At 34.8% G+C, this 17,596-nt stretch overlaps 1 protein-coding gene across 5 annotated transcripts in view; it reads left to right on the forward strand.

Annotated features, from left to right (window-relative positions):
• Positions 1-17,596, forward strand: part of LOC136558604 (sodium channel protein type 1 subunit alpha) — an 87,638-nt gene that overhangs the window by 58,273 nt on the left and 11,769 nt on the right. For 4 of the 5 annotated variants that reach the window (XM_066553167.1, XM_066553164.1, XM_066553163.1 and 1 more), the window contains 3 exons: positions 1,209-1,382; positions 3,719-3,841; positions 15,949-16,230. In XM_066553167.1, coding sequence (XP_066409264.1) covers positions 1,209-1,382; positions 3,719-3,841; positions 15,949-16,230 — 579 coding nt within the window. The remainder of the gene's footprint in view (positions 1-1,208; positions 1,383-3,718; positions 3,842-15,948; positions 16,231-17,596) is intronic. The other variant, XM_066553165.1, reaches the window with a different exon arrangement.

The raw sequence follows: 17,596 nt of genomic DNA on the forward strand, positions 1-17,596 counted from the left end.
GAGACTCTGCTCTCCCTTTGAAGTCCTTTGTGATAGTGAAGAGGTCTCTTTGTACCCACCAGCTCTGCATCCCATATTCACCCCAAGGCCATGCTCCAGACAAGTCTCACTGTCACCACGGGCAGGAAATGCAGCAGGCAGGGCAGGGCAGGGAGCAGACACATTTCCCTGCCAGGAGTGCTGCTCACTCAGCCTCTGGCATCCCCCACCCGCACAAAGGAAATCGCAAGTGCTGACTTCCCAGTTTTAGGGAATACAGGAGTGTCAGGTTCCACAGTGCCTGATGCAAGTAACCAGAACTACACAGACCTTAGTTTGAGGACTGATATACAAACACCAATTATTTGAACTGACAGACATCAAGTAGTTCAAAAGCAGGCTGAGTAAAAATGAATGTTAGTATCAAAAAATATCCAAATCTTTGCAAGCTAGCAGATCATTCCAGTTCTTCCAGCTTGATAAAATCAGTCTCCATAAGAAATAATAGCAGAATTGAAATTTGAAAGCAATTAAAGGAAAAAAAAATTATGAAAAGCAGGAGCTATTTGTTTTTTCAATTGCCTAAAAATGAGAACAAAAAGTGTAAATAACATCACAAGGAGCTCGGAAATGTTATGTACTTAATGAAATGTGAATAATAAAGAAGGTAATTGATTTAAGAGAGATAATTTTATTTTTTTTTAAGAAAGAAAGAACTTATTTTAAGATTTATAACTTAAAATTTTCAGGAACCGGAGGACTTAAAAAGTAACTTGTATTGTCATTGTCCTCAAAATTTTACAGCTATGGCCCTGGATTTTGTAGTTGGGTCTACCTACATACAAGCCAAATGATCTCATAGAATTCAGTCCAGGCACATCACTTGGCAGAATTAATTCTATTTGTCAATATGCAATATGATCTGAGAAGAATAATTCACTATCAGCAATAAATAAATAAATACATTTTAAAAAATCTCTGACCAGTGTAGTGGTTGCTGTGTAATATCTGCTTCTTCCTCCTGTGAGCTGGAAAATATATATTCCATAGGGAAAAGCCAGATACATTCTGAGTTACCAGAAAAAGAAGCATTATATAGAAATGACATATCCTTGCCATTTCTTGAATATTATTGCCCTTTTTTGTTGCTTTTTTTGGTTTGTTGTGCTACAACCTGAAGCATATGCAGTAACCAAAAATAACATATATTTGAATGTTTATACTCACAGGCTTTTGAAGACATATATATTGAACAACGTAAAACTATCAAGACCATGCTGGAATATGCTGACAAGGTCTTCACTTACATCTTCATTCTGGAAATGCTGCTGAAGTGGGTGGCCTATGGCTACCAAACATATTTTACTAATGCCTGGTGCTGGCTGGACTTCCTGATTGTCGATGTACGTAGTGCATTTCCTAGTGACACTTTTCTATTTACCTGGTAATTTTTAAACTTACATTCTCTGCAGCCATAATATCTATTAATGCCAACTAGTTTACATTTCTGGGCTGCTCGCTCCCACCTCCAGACCCATCATTCCTCCTGCTGAGGCCTAGGTTGAACCCAGCATTCAGATGTGTGTCTGATCCACCAGACATCAGACAGCCATCTGAATCAAAACTCCTCTGGCAAGACATTGAACATCATGTCCACAAATTTCAGCATGTGGATAAATTAGGGCTCCACAAAGAAAGCAAGATATATCTCTAGCACTGGTAGTGGGGATTAATTAGTATTGAAGTCCAATAAGTACTACTGAGCTTGCAGTCTTCAGGGGCACGTTTGAAATCTTTGCTGAAGGGTTATCTCATAGTTCTAGCTCTGTGGTACTCTGCTGCGAAATGGAAGAGAACATTTCTTGATGCATTGATACAATTATGGAGCATTTAAGAATATCCTAAGTATACCCCCTGGGGAAAAAACCTCCAGTGTGCAGGAATAAATACTGTTTCTGCAGCTCATGGATTTCTGCGGGTGAACCTCAAACACTATGTTCTATGGAGTTGCAAAACCAGAACCAGTCACTATATTTTCAAGACAGTAATTTCTGGTATAACATATACAAAAACCGAGTATTGAACAAGCTCAGTTTTAAAATTAAGGTTCTTTTTGTCCTGGTTTCAATGACTTAGAAATGTACACTGAATACACAAAAAGAGACCTTTATAAGAATTTATTGTTCCAAAGTACTGCCAAGAATCCAATATTTTTTCAATGTGTTCAATGTGTTCCCATCATACAAGGGCTAATTAGAGCATCAGAACAATTAATTTTCTTCTTTTTTTTTATTTTTTTAATGGGTGTTTACAACATTTTTGACTTGTGTACATTTTGGTTTAAATATACTGAGGAGTCAACTCCACATATACAGCTACAGATAGCCATGTTTCATACAAAGAAAGTACCCTCTCTCAGAAAACACTTTGCTCTTTATTATTTCAATTCTCAAAATGGGTACCTAAGTGGCACCTACAACAAAAAAGCTTGAACAAACATGCAAGCAGAAGCAGTTGCTCATTTTTTAAACTAATTTTCTCTAATATTTGACCTTATTTAAATCGTACTATCCCAAATAGTCATCTTGTGAATGTGAAAATGTGAATACATCATTATGTGAAGCTATAGTACATATTAAAGTGTCTGTATTAGTTCATGATAAATGCTGGATTTGCACATGTGGATATTTTCTTTCATTTTCCTTTAGATTCTGGCAACTTGAAAGTTTTCAGTAATACAATGAATGTGCTGGAAAAAAGAAATTTAGATTTCAAAAGAACCAAGTTTTGTAGTTGCTAGAGCTGCTGAAAAGTTCAGAAAAGCTATTAACTTTTAAAAGCTAAAAATTGTACATATAATGCTTGCTTTTAAATATGAGCACAGTCCTAGAATTCTCTTTACCTGATACATTGTTCCTTATAATGAAAGAGTATATGAGAACATTATGCTATTTTTGTCCCAATAAATAGTTAAGGAATTAGAACAGCATAATGAGGGAACATTTGGGGGAAATGAGAAACAAACAGAAAGTAATATTTTGGACAGGAGCCATAGCAAATGTGGAGAATGTGGTATTTTGCACTGAGGTAATGTAGGGACATGGAATATTTAAAGGCCTGTCAAATTCTTCCACCAATGGAACTGTTCTTCTAAGGACTTAGAAATAGCATATTCCAGGTTAATTTCAACATGTAAAGGTCATAATTTCAGCAGTCAGGCAAAAGGATTAGTCCGTATAACTGTCTATAATAAAATAGTCCTTTTTACCAATTTCCAGAGGAGCAATGTTGTTCTGTGACCCACGTGTAGCTCAACACAAATTTCAATCACTTCCCTTTCAGTTGTGAGCAGTGAAATGACATTATCAACCACACTTACTAATCCAAACAGTATTGTAAAACAAAGAAAAAATAGGACCAATGGTAAAAAGGAGAGATTAATATAATTCAGGCTTTGTGGTTTTAAATGTCCTCAGATCAGTAGCAAAGGATGACATTCAGAAGTACTGATGTTTCCAGATATTAGTTATCTTATGATAATTCTGTTTGTTTGTTTACCTATTCACCTTTCATATTGTTTCTTTCTTCTTCTTCTTTTTTTTTTAACTTGAAAGACTCCCTATTCCTGAAGAAAGTGATCCAAAATTAGACTCTTCTAACGAAGTGTATATCTCACATCTATGGTATGTAAAGTAATAATAATAATAATAATAATTTTTACTTTCCTGTTTTCATATAGGTCTCTTTGGTTAGCTTAACAGCAAATGCATTGGGTTACTCTGAACTTGGTGCCATTAAGTCCCTTAGGACACTAAGAGCTTTGAGACCTCTAAGAGCTTTGTCACGATTTGAAGGCATGAGGGTAAGAACACGTGAAAGTGTCTGAAACTATGCATGCATCTAAAGAATACATGCATGCACAACAAGGAATGACAAGTCCATGCAGAGAGGCTGCACTATCTTTTTATCGCATATCTTTTACTAACAGATAAGCAAAAAGCTTCATCCATTCACCTAAATCCATATGCAGTTATCACATAGAACTTGTATTCATTAAGGTTACTTTACTTTCTAGCCAATCTCAGGAGTTTTTCATATGAGTCTTGGAAATTGCCAACTATGAACTCTCTTAGCAGAGTGCTAGTAATAAATAAAATGTAACACAATTGTATTGATTTCTTTACTGATAAATATATCAAAATATTTATACAGGAATCTAATTTAGCATTAGTTAAAAAAGATATTTTCTCCTAGAAATTGAACTTCTTCATTTTTCATTATATTCTATAAACTCCCTTTAATCTAACCCCATTGAATTTCATTAGATAATACTGCAGATACATTCATATCTACTAGTGGTTTAAATCTATTTCTGAGTTTGGCTGAATTAAAAAGCAAATCAAGTTATTTGATTCCTCTATGAAGTTATTCTTTTTGTCAGGTAAATGCTTCTTTTATTTCAACTAATCTCTATTCAATATTAAATGCAATGTATAGAAAGTTATTTCTTGCTACTCTGAGTAATTTAGAGGCCCTGCTTATTATTCATCTCACTCAAGAAGGCATTTTGACTTATTTTTTCATTTGTTTATACCTTCTGTTCCTTAAAGCCACTGAATACAAACTAACTCTATATGCATGTCAATGAAATATGCTTTAGGAGAATGCTTTTTCCTGCGTCATGGAAACATAAGAGGAAACAATGCAAAATCTTTAGAAAAAAAATCTAAGATTAATGAAATGAAACTGAGGCTTTAAATTCTTTTCCTGAAATTGTATTCAGCAGACTACCTATCTTCACTTCAGAATGCAGCAGAAAATACATTGCTAAGCAATGATTACTGAATTAATAAACTTCAGCTTCATGCAGCAAATTGACTTTTAACAGTTTTCTCCTTATATGAAACTCATGAAGTGATATTCAGCAGGGTAAGAGCTGGTCAAGTACCACAGAATATGCAACTATTTGATTTAGCCATTTTCTCTTTGTCTTTCTTTGTACATACTGTTCATGAACATTCAGATAAATGTATGTGGTTTTGTGCAGAGAAATGTTGGGAAACTGCTGTCAGCTTTATGTTTTTAATGATGTTCTGGTCAGCTGCAGGAGGACTGGGAGACCAGTACCGATAATATGCAGGGAGGAAAAAAGATGCAGCTATTAAAATGATATTGGAAGAAAAGACCATTTCTAAAAAGATGTTAAAATTGATTGCCAAATGTTTTATTCATTTTTTCTGTATCTTTACATGATCGCCTTAGTAAATTTTCCACTTACAAGATTTAGGATATTCATGCATAAAGAAGCTATCATTAAGGTACCTGTTATTTGAATTCTATTTACTGCTGTCCCCTACTGCTTGCTGAATAACTATGAAACTCTGCCAGGAGCCCAATCATTTGATAGAATTTCAGCTATACAACATGAATAATTCATGAGCAATTTACTGGTTAGGAATCACAGGGAAGCTTGGAGAAGCAAATAGGCTTCAGCTCTATCCTCCAATATTAATGACAGTCAATGAAGTGCCTGATTCCAGTCATTTAGCAGATTTGACTGGCCAAATATATAGATGCCTTATAGTTACTACTTGCACTTCTGAAATAGTGGGTTTTTTCCAAAGCACTTGGCAAGCATTGCTCACTGGCAGTGGTTGGCATTACTTTATGAATGACTCACGAACAGTAAAAAGATTCAAATGATAAATAATTGACCAGCTCATAAGACTATAGTCAAATTGAAGTCTTCTCAGAAACCAAGTTCATTTCATAAGAATTCATAAAAAGAGAGTCTTTTTTCTGTCTGCAGAAAGTAAAGATAAAGCAGCCCTCTTGGATTTCTTATGTTGCTCATACCTACACTGAGCTGTGATAAAACAGAGTTTTTATTCAGCATGTACTTAAATTTTAATGTTTACCCATGTTCAAAACTGTGCAAATTTTGCACTGAAAATGTAAAATACCTGAAGTATTCCGCAAGAGGCTGTGGATGTAAGAAGCTCTGCATCATTTTGTAAAACAACCTGCCAAGTACTCAACTAATTTAATTCAAACAATGTTTTCTTAAATAAGTTTTTCATTCTGATGAATTGGAAGAGTGCAGCATTTTACACAGTCAGTATATACTAATGACTATTCTGTTATGCCTAAATATGCAAAACACTTCAGATTTTAAGCTACATTCTTAAAAGTCTTCAGCTGTACTCTTTAGTTACAATTAATTTTATAATTATGCTATTTCATAATTCTCTTCCCAGAGTATAAGATATATGAATCACTTGCACCAAAATAGGGTACAGGCGATCCATAGCTTGCGCTTGCCTTAAGCACAGAAGTGAATTTTGCCATATTAAAGGCATTTAGAATATCTGCTGAATTTTGTATAGTATACTAAATAGCAGAGTATAGTATACTGAATTTTGAGAAATTTTAATAGTTTCTATATTGAATCTCAAAACCAACTCCACCCAGATGCTGGAAGGCAAAGTAAAGGATTGCTTTAATTTAATTTAAATTAATGTCTTAGGGTTTATATTCTCATCTCAATTAGTGTATGTACTAAGCAGAAGTAGCTGCAAACTGAGATTTGAATATACCCGTTGCTTTTTGTTTAGCTTTTTAGTACTTGCAGTATAATGCTTTTGCGCTAGTTCTGAATTGGTATGCTACTTGAAAATGTAGAATATGGAGTACATTTGCTTTGCTGAGTTAGAGAATTAAGTGACAATAAAGCATGCATTTGTGTCTAACTTCACAAAATAAAGCATGTCATGCCGTGCTTGATTTATTAGAGAAATAGTAGAAGGCAGCAAACAATCTGAAATCCACTTGCACTTTCAGTTTTGCATGCCTTATGCATATTTCTGGCTGATGGCTTTAAACATTTACTGTATTTCAAATTTCCAGTCCAATTTCATAACTTTTTAAATCTAAATTAGAATATTTGATATCTTAAATCTCCTCTAAAATTCAATGGCTATTCCTTAGATTCCCTTACCAGGAAAGTGGCAATGAGGCATTTTCAAGAGTACTCAAAACTTCATTAGTATGAAAGTAACATTTCTCATATAATTGAGTTATAAAACATAGCATCAAGTGTCTGTCATTACAGATTCACAACTAACAACAGGCTATATATTTCTATTTCATATAGGGTACGTTTCAGCTTGGATGGGGTGGACCACTGGTTCCTCCCCTTACCTCTATTGTGGGTACAGTATTTCCCCCTTTTCTACCCTTAATGACTACAGTCTGACTAATCACTACATTGTAAATCAAGGCTTAGGAGGAGAGACAACCTCATCTGCAACTCCCAATACAAGTAGATTCTATATATTCATCCTCCACTGCTTCTCAATTGCTTTAAATCTTTGGAAATAACACTTTGACATTTCAATGTTAAAGAAAAAACATGAAAATGAGCAAATGAGTATTTTTTCCAGGTATTTTAAGATTTTTAGTTGTTTTTTAACTGAGATAAAAATTGGCTTTCTTTAAAATTTTGAATCTGGCTTTTATATTGTTTTGCAAAGATCTATGCTTTACCCTGTTACCCAATTTATACCGAATACACTCAAAATAACCTGAAGAAATTTTTTTAATATTACTCTTAATACATTAAACACACTCCAAAATACTGTGATCTGAATAGTCACAACTACAGATATTTATATAATTGCAATTAAAGTTTTTTGTGTAATTTAAAACACTCTATATTTTACATTAAGTAAATCACTCCAAGTGTATACACACAATATATAACATATAAAATCCCTTCTTGGAATCTGAATTCAGTCTTCTTTGGCCTTTGTTGGAAACTAGTTTTCATAATTTTTTTTTAAAATGCCAGTAAGAGTATTGTCTTTCTCGGGGTTTAAAAATGTCCTGCAGGAGACATGTCAGTGATATAAAAATTTTGCATTCACTAGAATTGTTAGCAAATTCCACTTGCTAGAACTACCAGCCTTGCAAGCACAAACTGCAGGAGGGTGTCACTAATGCAGGGGTTTTTATAGCTGCACTGTAAATGATGCATCAGTAGCAACTATGTTCAGTGTAAGCTTAGCATCGCATCTCACACTTAAGAATTATGTATTCACTCTCGAGGAAATGAGTGAATAATTTCTGCAAATTTCTCTTAAAAATAGGGGATTATATTTTTTTGATCTAAACATTGTGAACTTGGAAGGACTTTTTGAGGACTGTGATCTTATTCATTAACTTTGAGTTTTGAGGAAAATCTATTAGATGTTTTGTGTCTCCTGAAAGGCAATTTAAAAATTCATAAACTTCGAAATCTGTCTATATAGATGTTCACAAATCATACTGGAAACATCTTAGTATTTTTTAGATTGTAATTCTAGATAAAAAAGAACTTTTGAACAGTTACCTCATATAATTGAAAATTATACCATTTTTTTCCAGTTTGGTAGCTGTTTCATCTTACAGAAAACCCTTACTGTTAGGATCAAAATTTAAAAAAAATTGAAAGGGATACCTAATATAGTTTGCATTTTTATTGAAAATGTTACAGGGCATGTAAAAGTTGATAACATTTCATTAATGCAACAAGGAGGGCAAGAAGTTGGGTTTTTTTACTGCATCCAGTGAAATACAAAGATACTATTCCCACATCAAGTAACTGCTCTGTTTTCATGCTCATGTCTCTTTACAATGTTTACCAGGTCTTCTCAAACTAATGGAGTGATTTATTGCTTGGCAGATAATTATTTTATTTTACAATATATTATGTAAAATTATGTCTTTTCTTCTATATTGTCTTCAAAAGTACTTTTTGCATACTTGGTTTCTGGTGAGAAACAGAATCAGGCTGCTCCAGAACCTCATTTTCTGTTAAATCCAACAGTGTAGCTTGCTTTTAGTAGACTGTTATGTGAATAAAAATGCTAGTGTTGCTACTTTAAACAAGTTAAATTTTTTTATTGAAGCTTGAACAGAACTTCAGAATCACCTAGTTCAACCTCTCTGCTAACAATTGTGGCATTCCAAGATATAAACTCACTACCCAATAGTGTGAAATTTCTCCAGCACCAAGTGTTATAAAGGTAGTTGGTGCATTGTTTGAGAAAGTATTTTGCTTTCCTTGAAGACAAAATTCACTATGAGAAGCATTCTCCAGACAGGTGCACTTGTACGGTAGCAGTTACAGAAAAGTGGAAATTACAGCAATTGTCTTGTTCAGGGAATGATTTTCTTATCCTCTGAGACCTTTTATCTCATACTTCAGCTTTATTTGCTAATTATTGTTCAGACTGATTTACTTGTAACTCCTTGACAGGTCTCTTTGGTTCTTTCCACCTGTCTGACTTTGCACACACTCAGTTAAGTCCAACTTTTTTTACAGTCATTGCTTTATATGGTACTTTACTAATAATCTTCACTGTATATTCCCAATATAGTCTTCCTTATACTCAAAAAAAATTAAGACACTGTCATAAATAATTTTTTTCAATTGGTTCACACAAGGTGCTTCTCATGCCTAACACTGACAAAATGCATTCATTGTTTCTTTCAGGAAACAACATTTTTTACTTTTTTAAAAATTGATTTAAATAATAGTATAGTCCCACCATCATCATAATTTACTTCTCCAAACTTTTGATTTTGTAACTTTTCTAAAGGTTTTTTTTTAAATGTTACATAATTCTGACCTTACATAATCCTAGGTCATGCCATTAAAAATAAAATATATGAACACATAGAATTACGGCAAACTGTGTAGCAAAAGTAGAAACTAGTATTTTTACTCTATGCCTATTAACAACAAAATCCATTAATTGCCTGTAATTTGGGTTGGAAGATAGGTAAGAGACAGAGCCAGACTCTTCTCAGATGTGCAAAAATGGCAACAGGACAACAGCTTTAAGCTGGGTTAAGGGAATTTCTTACTTTATAGAAGCAGTTTTAGGGAGTGTTGTGGTTTAAATTTTTTCATTTGGAGGATGGAAGTGTTTGGTTTTCACATACTCAATATAACCTGAATGGTGGGGCTTTTTGTTTGGTGTTGGTATTTTTTTGGTAGGGAATTTTTTTTTTTTTTTTTTTAGTCAGGTAAATACTGGAACAATAGCATGTAGTTAGTGGATTATAGATCAAACATTCATATCAACACAATGCATAGTGTACAATTCTGATTTCCATTTGCAGGACAAACTTATGAAAATTAGTTTCTTGCAAAAAATCCATTGAGACAAAATAGGAGTAATTCATTGAAAATGGGAAAGTTTTAATTATTATTCTACATTTTTAGGTTCCTAGAATCTAAAATTTCTCCTTGTTCCTCCGTAACGATTGCTTGGATCATGTCAAGTAGGTTGCAGTTTCTCTCACAGATACACCCAATTTTCATTTACTGTTGCCTCTACAGCCAGTTCATAGCTGATCACCAAGCACATGCAGCATGCTTCTTCCCAGGGTACCACTCCAAGCTATTCAATGACAAAATTTCTAGTTTTGAGGTAAAAGAATTATTGCAATCTCTCTCTCAATTCCTTCTCTTTCTTCCTCTCCTGTTCTGTCCTTATCTGCTAGACTGCAATATCACATATGTTTATCACCTGATATAAACATTGATAAAATGGGATAAATTTTTATTATTAACTGTGAATAAGATTCCCATCTCCAACCGTGCTGTGGCAAAGTACATATACTTTATCCTTTCACTACAAAGAACTTTTATCCTTCAATAGCCATTGTGTGAATCCACAGGTAGCCAGGACAACCAGCAGAACACAGTCTCAGATGCAAAGAGTAAATTTATTTCATTACCTTGCCAGCAATGCTGGGAGGCAGAGACACACGGGACACAAGTTCCCTTAGGGTTACTTTATCCTCATGGGGACAGCTGGGCCCGCAGCCTTTCCCAATGTATGAAAGGGCTTTGTGCATGCACAGCTTATCACAAGGCTGTGCTTTCTTGAGCTCTCTGTCTCCCAGAGGAGGCTCAAGCATGTCTGCGAGAGTGTATTATGTCTACACAGGAATTCTGCTTCTCAAAACAGGCAGAGGATAAACAACACTAGGCATAATAAATGGAGTTTTCCCACACTTACATGCTTAGCATTCTTAGCTGCAAGTTCACTTTGAGGGAAACTATTCCCTCCTCACCAAATCTGTTATAACCTCTCCCTCCCAAGAGCCATCTTCAATCCAAACCCACGTATGCACTCAGATGAGACGGGGTATCGTATGTGGGAACATTTTTCCTGTATTGCATTGCCAGTTATCTTCCTTCATGGGGACCTCCAAACCTCACACTACACAACTGTGGCAGAAATCCAGAGCCTCTGCTGAGAGTCACTCTTAATCCTCAGCACTGCGCCACGTTTTTATTCTATCTGCTGGCCCTCAGGTCCACTACCTCCATTCCTTTTGTGACAAACATCTTCAACTCATTCAGCTGCTCCTAAATTAAGCCTCATAAGCATTTCCTCCAATCCCACTGACTTTCTGCTGTGTTATGACTTGTAGAAGAGGCTCCTCTAATTTCAAAAAAAGGCAGTTTCCATCATCAATTTTACTGTACTAGGGAGAACAGAAAGCCATTATTACAGCATCAGATAGTTAATCTTTTTGATTAAGGGGTGGGGTTTCTTCATGGTCTGCCTCAGATGCTCTTTTGATCCCCTGCCCGGGATAGTTACTGTATGTTTACATTAAGTTACTATGTCCTTTCTTCCCTTGCCTCAACTCTTCTACATTTAAAAGAGAATACACTTGTCTGTTACTTGATACCCACTTGGTCAAGTCAGCATGGTTTCAAAGTCTTCTTGACTTCCTTGTGTGCTGTCCTCCAGGTCCTTCACTGTGAGCATGTGGTAAATGCCGATCCCATTGTCACCTATGCCTACATCTGTGTCCACTCATGGTGTACCTCCTGCCATTCCAGCAGTCTTACCTATGTGCTGCACCAAGAATCCCAACCACTGCTCACTTCTCCATCTCTCACAGCAAATGTTCTCTCTGGCAGCTCTTTGGGAACTTTCCCTATTTAAGCATAAAATTACAAAGTTGATACCTTCCAAGTGGAGGCAAATAAAGTACTTCTTAATTTTGAGTAGAAAAATGTTCCATACACAGTCCTGTCATCTCCCTTTCCATCCCAAAGATGCTAACTTCCTCCTCATTTGCACCAGGAAGAGAGTTAGGAACTTCTTCACAGAATCTGCAAAAGTTATGGGAAAATTGGATAAGCACTACTAAAGATTTTTCCTTGTTTACAGATTTCAGGAGGCCCTGATATATCCATTACTCAGCTCCAATGTAGGAATTCCTGGAAAGTCTGTGGCAGATGAGGTGTCAGGATCCATGGAAAATACTCTCCCCTGGCAACTAAAATACATTTATATCTCACTGTGTGTTCAGCTATCTCCCACAGCAGGGGTCAATCTAGTAAAGCTTCCTCATATTCTATTCATACAGAAGGGATAAGCTGATGTTTTGTACAATCCTCATTCTACACATATGAACAGTTCTGACGGCAAAACTGATTTTTTTGTCCCATTTTTATTGTTTTCTTTGGAGAGTTTTTCAAAAGAAGATACAAACAGCAGCCATGAAAAATACTTGGATTACTAAAGATAGGACATAAAATTAGTATTGTAGTAATTCTCTTATATATAAATCTGATACTGGAAGTTGTTAGATAAATTCAAACATGAAAAATTGTGTATATATATGAAATACTGCTTTCTTCTAGAAGAGATGTTGTTTCCCACAATGATTTTTTTTCCCCACTGGATGAATGTTGACTGAAATGTAAAATAGTCTAGAGCTCCTTTGTCTTTTTAGGCATCAGATGTTGCTTCTCACTTGTTCTTATTGCTGTTCCACCTACCTGAAGCTATAGGAAGGTGAACAAGCAGAATCAACTTGGGCTTTTGCAGCTTTGCTCACTGGAGTCAGCCTGACCAGCAACATCCCAGCCTTGAGGAAATGCATAGGTAATTTATAAAACCAAAGAAACAGCTATGTAAACATCTTTTTCCACTTTAGTGGCATTATATTCTGTATTAAGAAATAACAGAAAATAGGCCCAAAAGAACAGCCCCTTTTAAAAGAAAAAATACATTTTGAATCATGTATATCTGATCTAGATTTAAAGACCAAACAAAAACTAAGAGCTGTAGTTGCCAACATTCTTTTAACCTTTTACAGACTCTTCCCAACAAGATGAAAATGGCAATTTTTATTTGCTAAATTAACTCATTAAAAATGCTAATTGACCCCTTTTCTGCACTCAGTTCACTTTTCAATTGGTTCTCCCTTTCTTCTGTCCATTTGCTGTAACTTATGTGTGTTGTCTGTGTATGTATGGGTGAAATCTTGGATATATATTAACTTAATGTCCTGGTTATCCTGATATACCTCAGCTAATTCCCAAAGCAAATACGAAAAAAAAAAAAAAAACCCAACCAAAAAAAACCAAAACACACCCCCCCCCAAAAAAAAGAGTAAAACAGAAAAACACTGTTAAGGCAATTACCTCCAACTGTATGTGTTGAAGAAATTAAAGACCTCTTGCTAAGGAGGACTTTACAGTCAGCCGAACATCTGACAAACGTGTAGCAATACAGTTTTACATTATAAATATGACAGGGGTAAGGCTCAACACTGTTGAGGAAGAAAAATCAAACAGAAAAAAAAATGCAAACAGAAAACAATTTCTAAAAGTTTTAATTTTCTTTTCTTCTTTTCTTAAAAAACCTTCCAGGGGGACTGGATAGCTCAAGGGGTTGGTAATAGGATACAGAGCCTTTCATCTCTAGGTCACCAGTTCGCATACAGGCCAGGTCAGTAGTGACCAAAAATTATTACCATTTGATGGGTTTTCAGTGACCTCTATGAATTAAGTTGTTGGAAGCATTGTTGGAACAGTTGCTGGAAGCTGTTCTCTTATTTTATCCAAGAAGATGTGGCTGATCTTTCCATAGTCTCAGTGGTGAGACCGCATTACCTGTTCATCTAAAGATTATCAAGTGCAAGACGCACTGATGCATTTTGTAGAAATCCTTTTTTCTACAACTATTATCAATTAATAATTGTTGTAACAGTTATTGTTGCTGTTATTATTCTGCTGCCTGTTCTGGATCTGTGCTGTGGTTCAATGGATGTCAGGGGTGTTATAAAGGTAACTGCTACAGGCATTCAATTTTTGCAAAACCATTCTTTGTGTGAGCAGAGGTAACCTTAATTCATTTGAGTTGCAGAACTAAATCCCCATCTTTCTTTCTTGACATCTTTACTTTCAGGTTTTTCATCAAGACTAAACAGAGGAATTAAATCAGTGTAACACATCTGGAACATTTTTATGAGTGGGGGAAAAAAAGATAAACACTAGCTGGCCTAGAATTTCAAAGCAGCAATAGCATAATGCAGTGTTAAGGATCAGGTCAGACTTGGAACAAATTTCAGAATTTCTAATTCCATTTCTAATTTTTATGTTGTTCTCAATTCCATGAAGCTAAATAGCAACGGATTTATTACAGGAATCTTTTCATCACAAAAATACAAACAATTTTAAAAAAATTAAAAATAAAAAAGTGTTACATTTAAAAAATAAAACTGTGGTTTTATAGAAGAAAAGGATAATTCTGCTACAGAAAGGTCCCATTTCTACTGCCTGGCAATGGAGGAAAACGTTCTAATTGAAAAGAAAATTTGCCCTGAAAACATTTCTACCTAAGATCTCTAAACAGGTCCTGATTGCTGGCCATAAAATTTGGGAGGAAAAGGGGAGGAGGGTGCTGAGCGATGAATAACACAACCACAATGTTCCTCTTCCAAAGGCCTTCTAGAGGCTGTGAAATACAGGTAGTAAGACTGAGCAGTTGTGAGCTTGCTCACAACTATGTTGGTAGTGGGGAGAATGTATCTATATTGCAGGGAACAGAGATGGACTAAGACAACTTAATGTACTCCAATATCCATGCCAATCCTTTCCTGCCTTGCTGCAGGACTTAGATTACTGAAAGTCAGAATCCCACTTCATATTTTATTTTACCTTCCTACCAGGTCCCAAAAGTTTACAGAAGAAAAAAATGTAAACTTTTAAATAAAATATAACTTGTAAATGAGAAGCTGGAATTGAATACTTAAGGAAAAATAATTGCTCATCACAAAAGTTTTGATAGGTCTGACAGACACGTGTGATTAATTTCTGTATATATCAGAAAAATGCACCTTTTTCTACAAAAGATATATTGACATCTTGCCTGCAAATATCTGAGAAGGTAACCCCCCTAAAAGTAATTCAAAATGCAAAATCAGAAGCCCTAATTATATCCTTTTTTAGATAAATGAAGGGTATTGCTAACTTAATTCATGAAACAACAAGACTGGAGCTTGAAATAAATTATGTTGATTCAAGTAGACACATATTGCAAACCTGTCTTGCTTTTGTATACAAAGAAATTAATCTTTGTTATAATCTTGCATGGAACGATAAGGCAATAAAGTGATGTCTTTAATTCGCGCATAATTCTTTTATGTAGAGCTTAGTTTCTAGATTCATGGCATTTGTATTTCCAGCTTAAATTTCAAAACTATGTTGATCCAATCTACAAGTTGCCATTTTGCTTTAAACATTTTTAAGCTATAATTTCATTCATTTTTAGAATTTTATTATGTCTACATTTTTCATTTAGCACATTTTTCTTTTTTATCTAGAACAAGTCAGTGTCAGGCATCATCTTACTACTGCCAAATCTTCTCTTTTGTTTCTCTATTAATTATTTTAATTATCTCACTTATTTTCTTTTCATTACATGTACTAATGTTAATAATTTAAAGGAATGGTGCAATGCTACAGTTATTAATATGCTGCTTTAAAATTTATAGTATTAGTTTCTGACTAAGCATTTATTAAGGAATGGTGAAACAGTATACAAAAATGTATTGCTGTAAGTATGCTTATACTCTTTTCTCTTTCCCCCTGTATTTGTGTACTAGGTGGTTGTGAATGCCCTTTTAGGAGCAATTCCATCCATCATGAACGTGCTTCTCGTTTGTCTTATATTCTGGCTAATTTTCAGCATCATGGGAGTAAATCTGTTTGCTGGGAAGTTCTACTACTGTGTTAACACCACAACTGATGAAAGGTTTGAAGTCGACCAAATCAACAATTTTAGTCAGTGCGAGGAACTCATAAAAAACAATCAAAGTGCCCGATGGAAAAACGTGAAAGTAAACTTTGATAATGTAGGATTTGGGTATCTTTCTTTACTTCAAGTAGTAAGTGATCACTCTTTATCTACCTTTTCCTGTTTATAAGCAGTAGTGAAAAGCAATTCTAGCAACAAAGAGACAAAACATTTACCTGATGATTTTTATCTGTGACTTAGTAGTTCTGCTACATGGGTAATTGATTATTCTTTTCATCATAAGCAGCAAGTGGAGTCTACTATGATGAATAAAGAATCCTCAGGACATCTAATGAGACAACTTCCTATTTATTACTCCTTTAGTCCTTTAACTACTTCTAAGTTTTTAAGTTTCTAGAATTACCTAGGAATGGTATTCAGGTATCTCAATATTTTAAGTTTTCCAGTTGCCAGGGAAAAAAAAATCTGCATTGATGTAATTAAGTCACAAAGAACTCCAGGTAATAAATCTCATCTCAGTTTTGTGGCTGCCACTGGGGCAGATCTAATCTAAAAAGCACTTTGTCATTCAGAAGAGAAATAAGAAAAGAAAAAATAGCACTTGATACTATAATCTATGAAATATTTTCCTGATACTTCTGTGCAAAAGGACCTCAGAGAGTTCATTTACAAAATCTGAGGGAAGAAAGAAAATATATGCAGAGAGATACTAGAAGATTATGCCTTCAATATCAAAAATTGAAGGCACAACACTGTCTATTTGTATTTTGAAGCAGCTACCAATCTCACCCAGCTTTAATCAAGAAAATGCTGGACTTTTACCTATGTTGTGTACCTTCAGCAACTTCTATACATTTTTTTTGAGGTTTCTATCTAAATCTGCAGTATCTTATGTTTAATTTTTATTGCTTTTAAATACGTTTCTGGATTTTATGTTGTTTACACAAAATCTCAGTAAGACAAATCATTAACATTATGCAGTGGTATGGACATTGTCCTGCTCAAGGTCTAAAACAGCAGTTCTGAGCAATGGGATCTGCCTCTCCCAGCTAATACAGCATCATACCTGTGTGACTGATAAGTCTGCCCATTTAATTTTCATTATGATTCCTTACTTTACTGTCACATCAGGAAAGAGTGAAGAGGGACCAATAGTATTAAAGAAATAAAATACTGAACTGAACACAATTTGATTTTGATAACTAAAGACTTTAAGTACTTACTTTCTTTGCCTTCTTTATGAAGTCTACTCACCTAGGGAGTCAGAATGCTTCATTACAGGCATTCAGGAGAAACATGACATCAATAGAACTCTTTCCAAGTAGCTTGCAACTCTCCTTCTAGTAGTAACCCATTCTACTCTGGGACACAAGTCATTATTCCAGGTTCATTTCTTTCCTGGCTGCAATCACCACCCCTCAGCTACTTGCAGTCATATATAGTTCAGTGTCTTGGCTACGCATAGATTATTTCATCTTCTATTTATTGAAAAGACA

This window comes from Molothrus aeneus, chromosome 7, assembly GCF_037042795.1.
Source record: "Molothrus aeneus isolate 106 chromosome 7, BPBGC_Maene_1.0, whole genome shotgun sequence".
NCBI classification, from domain to species: Eukaryota; Metazoa; Chordata; class Aves; order Passeriformes; family Icteridae; genus Molothrus; species Molothrus aeneus.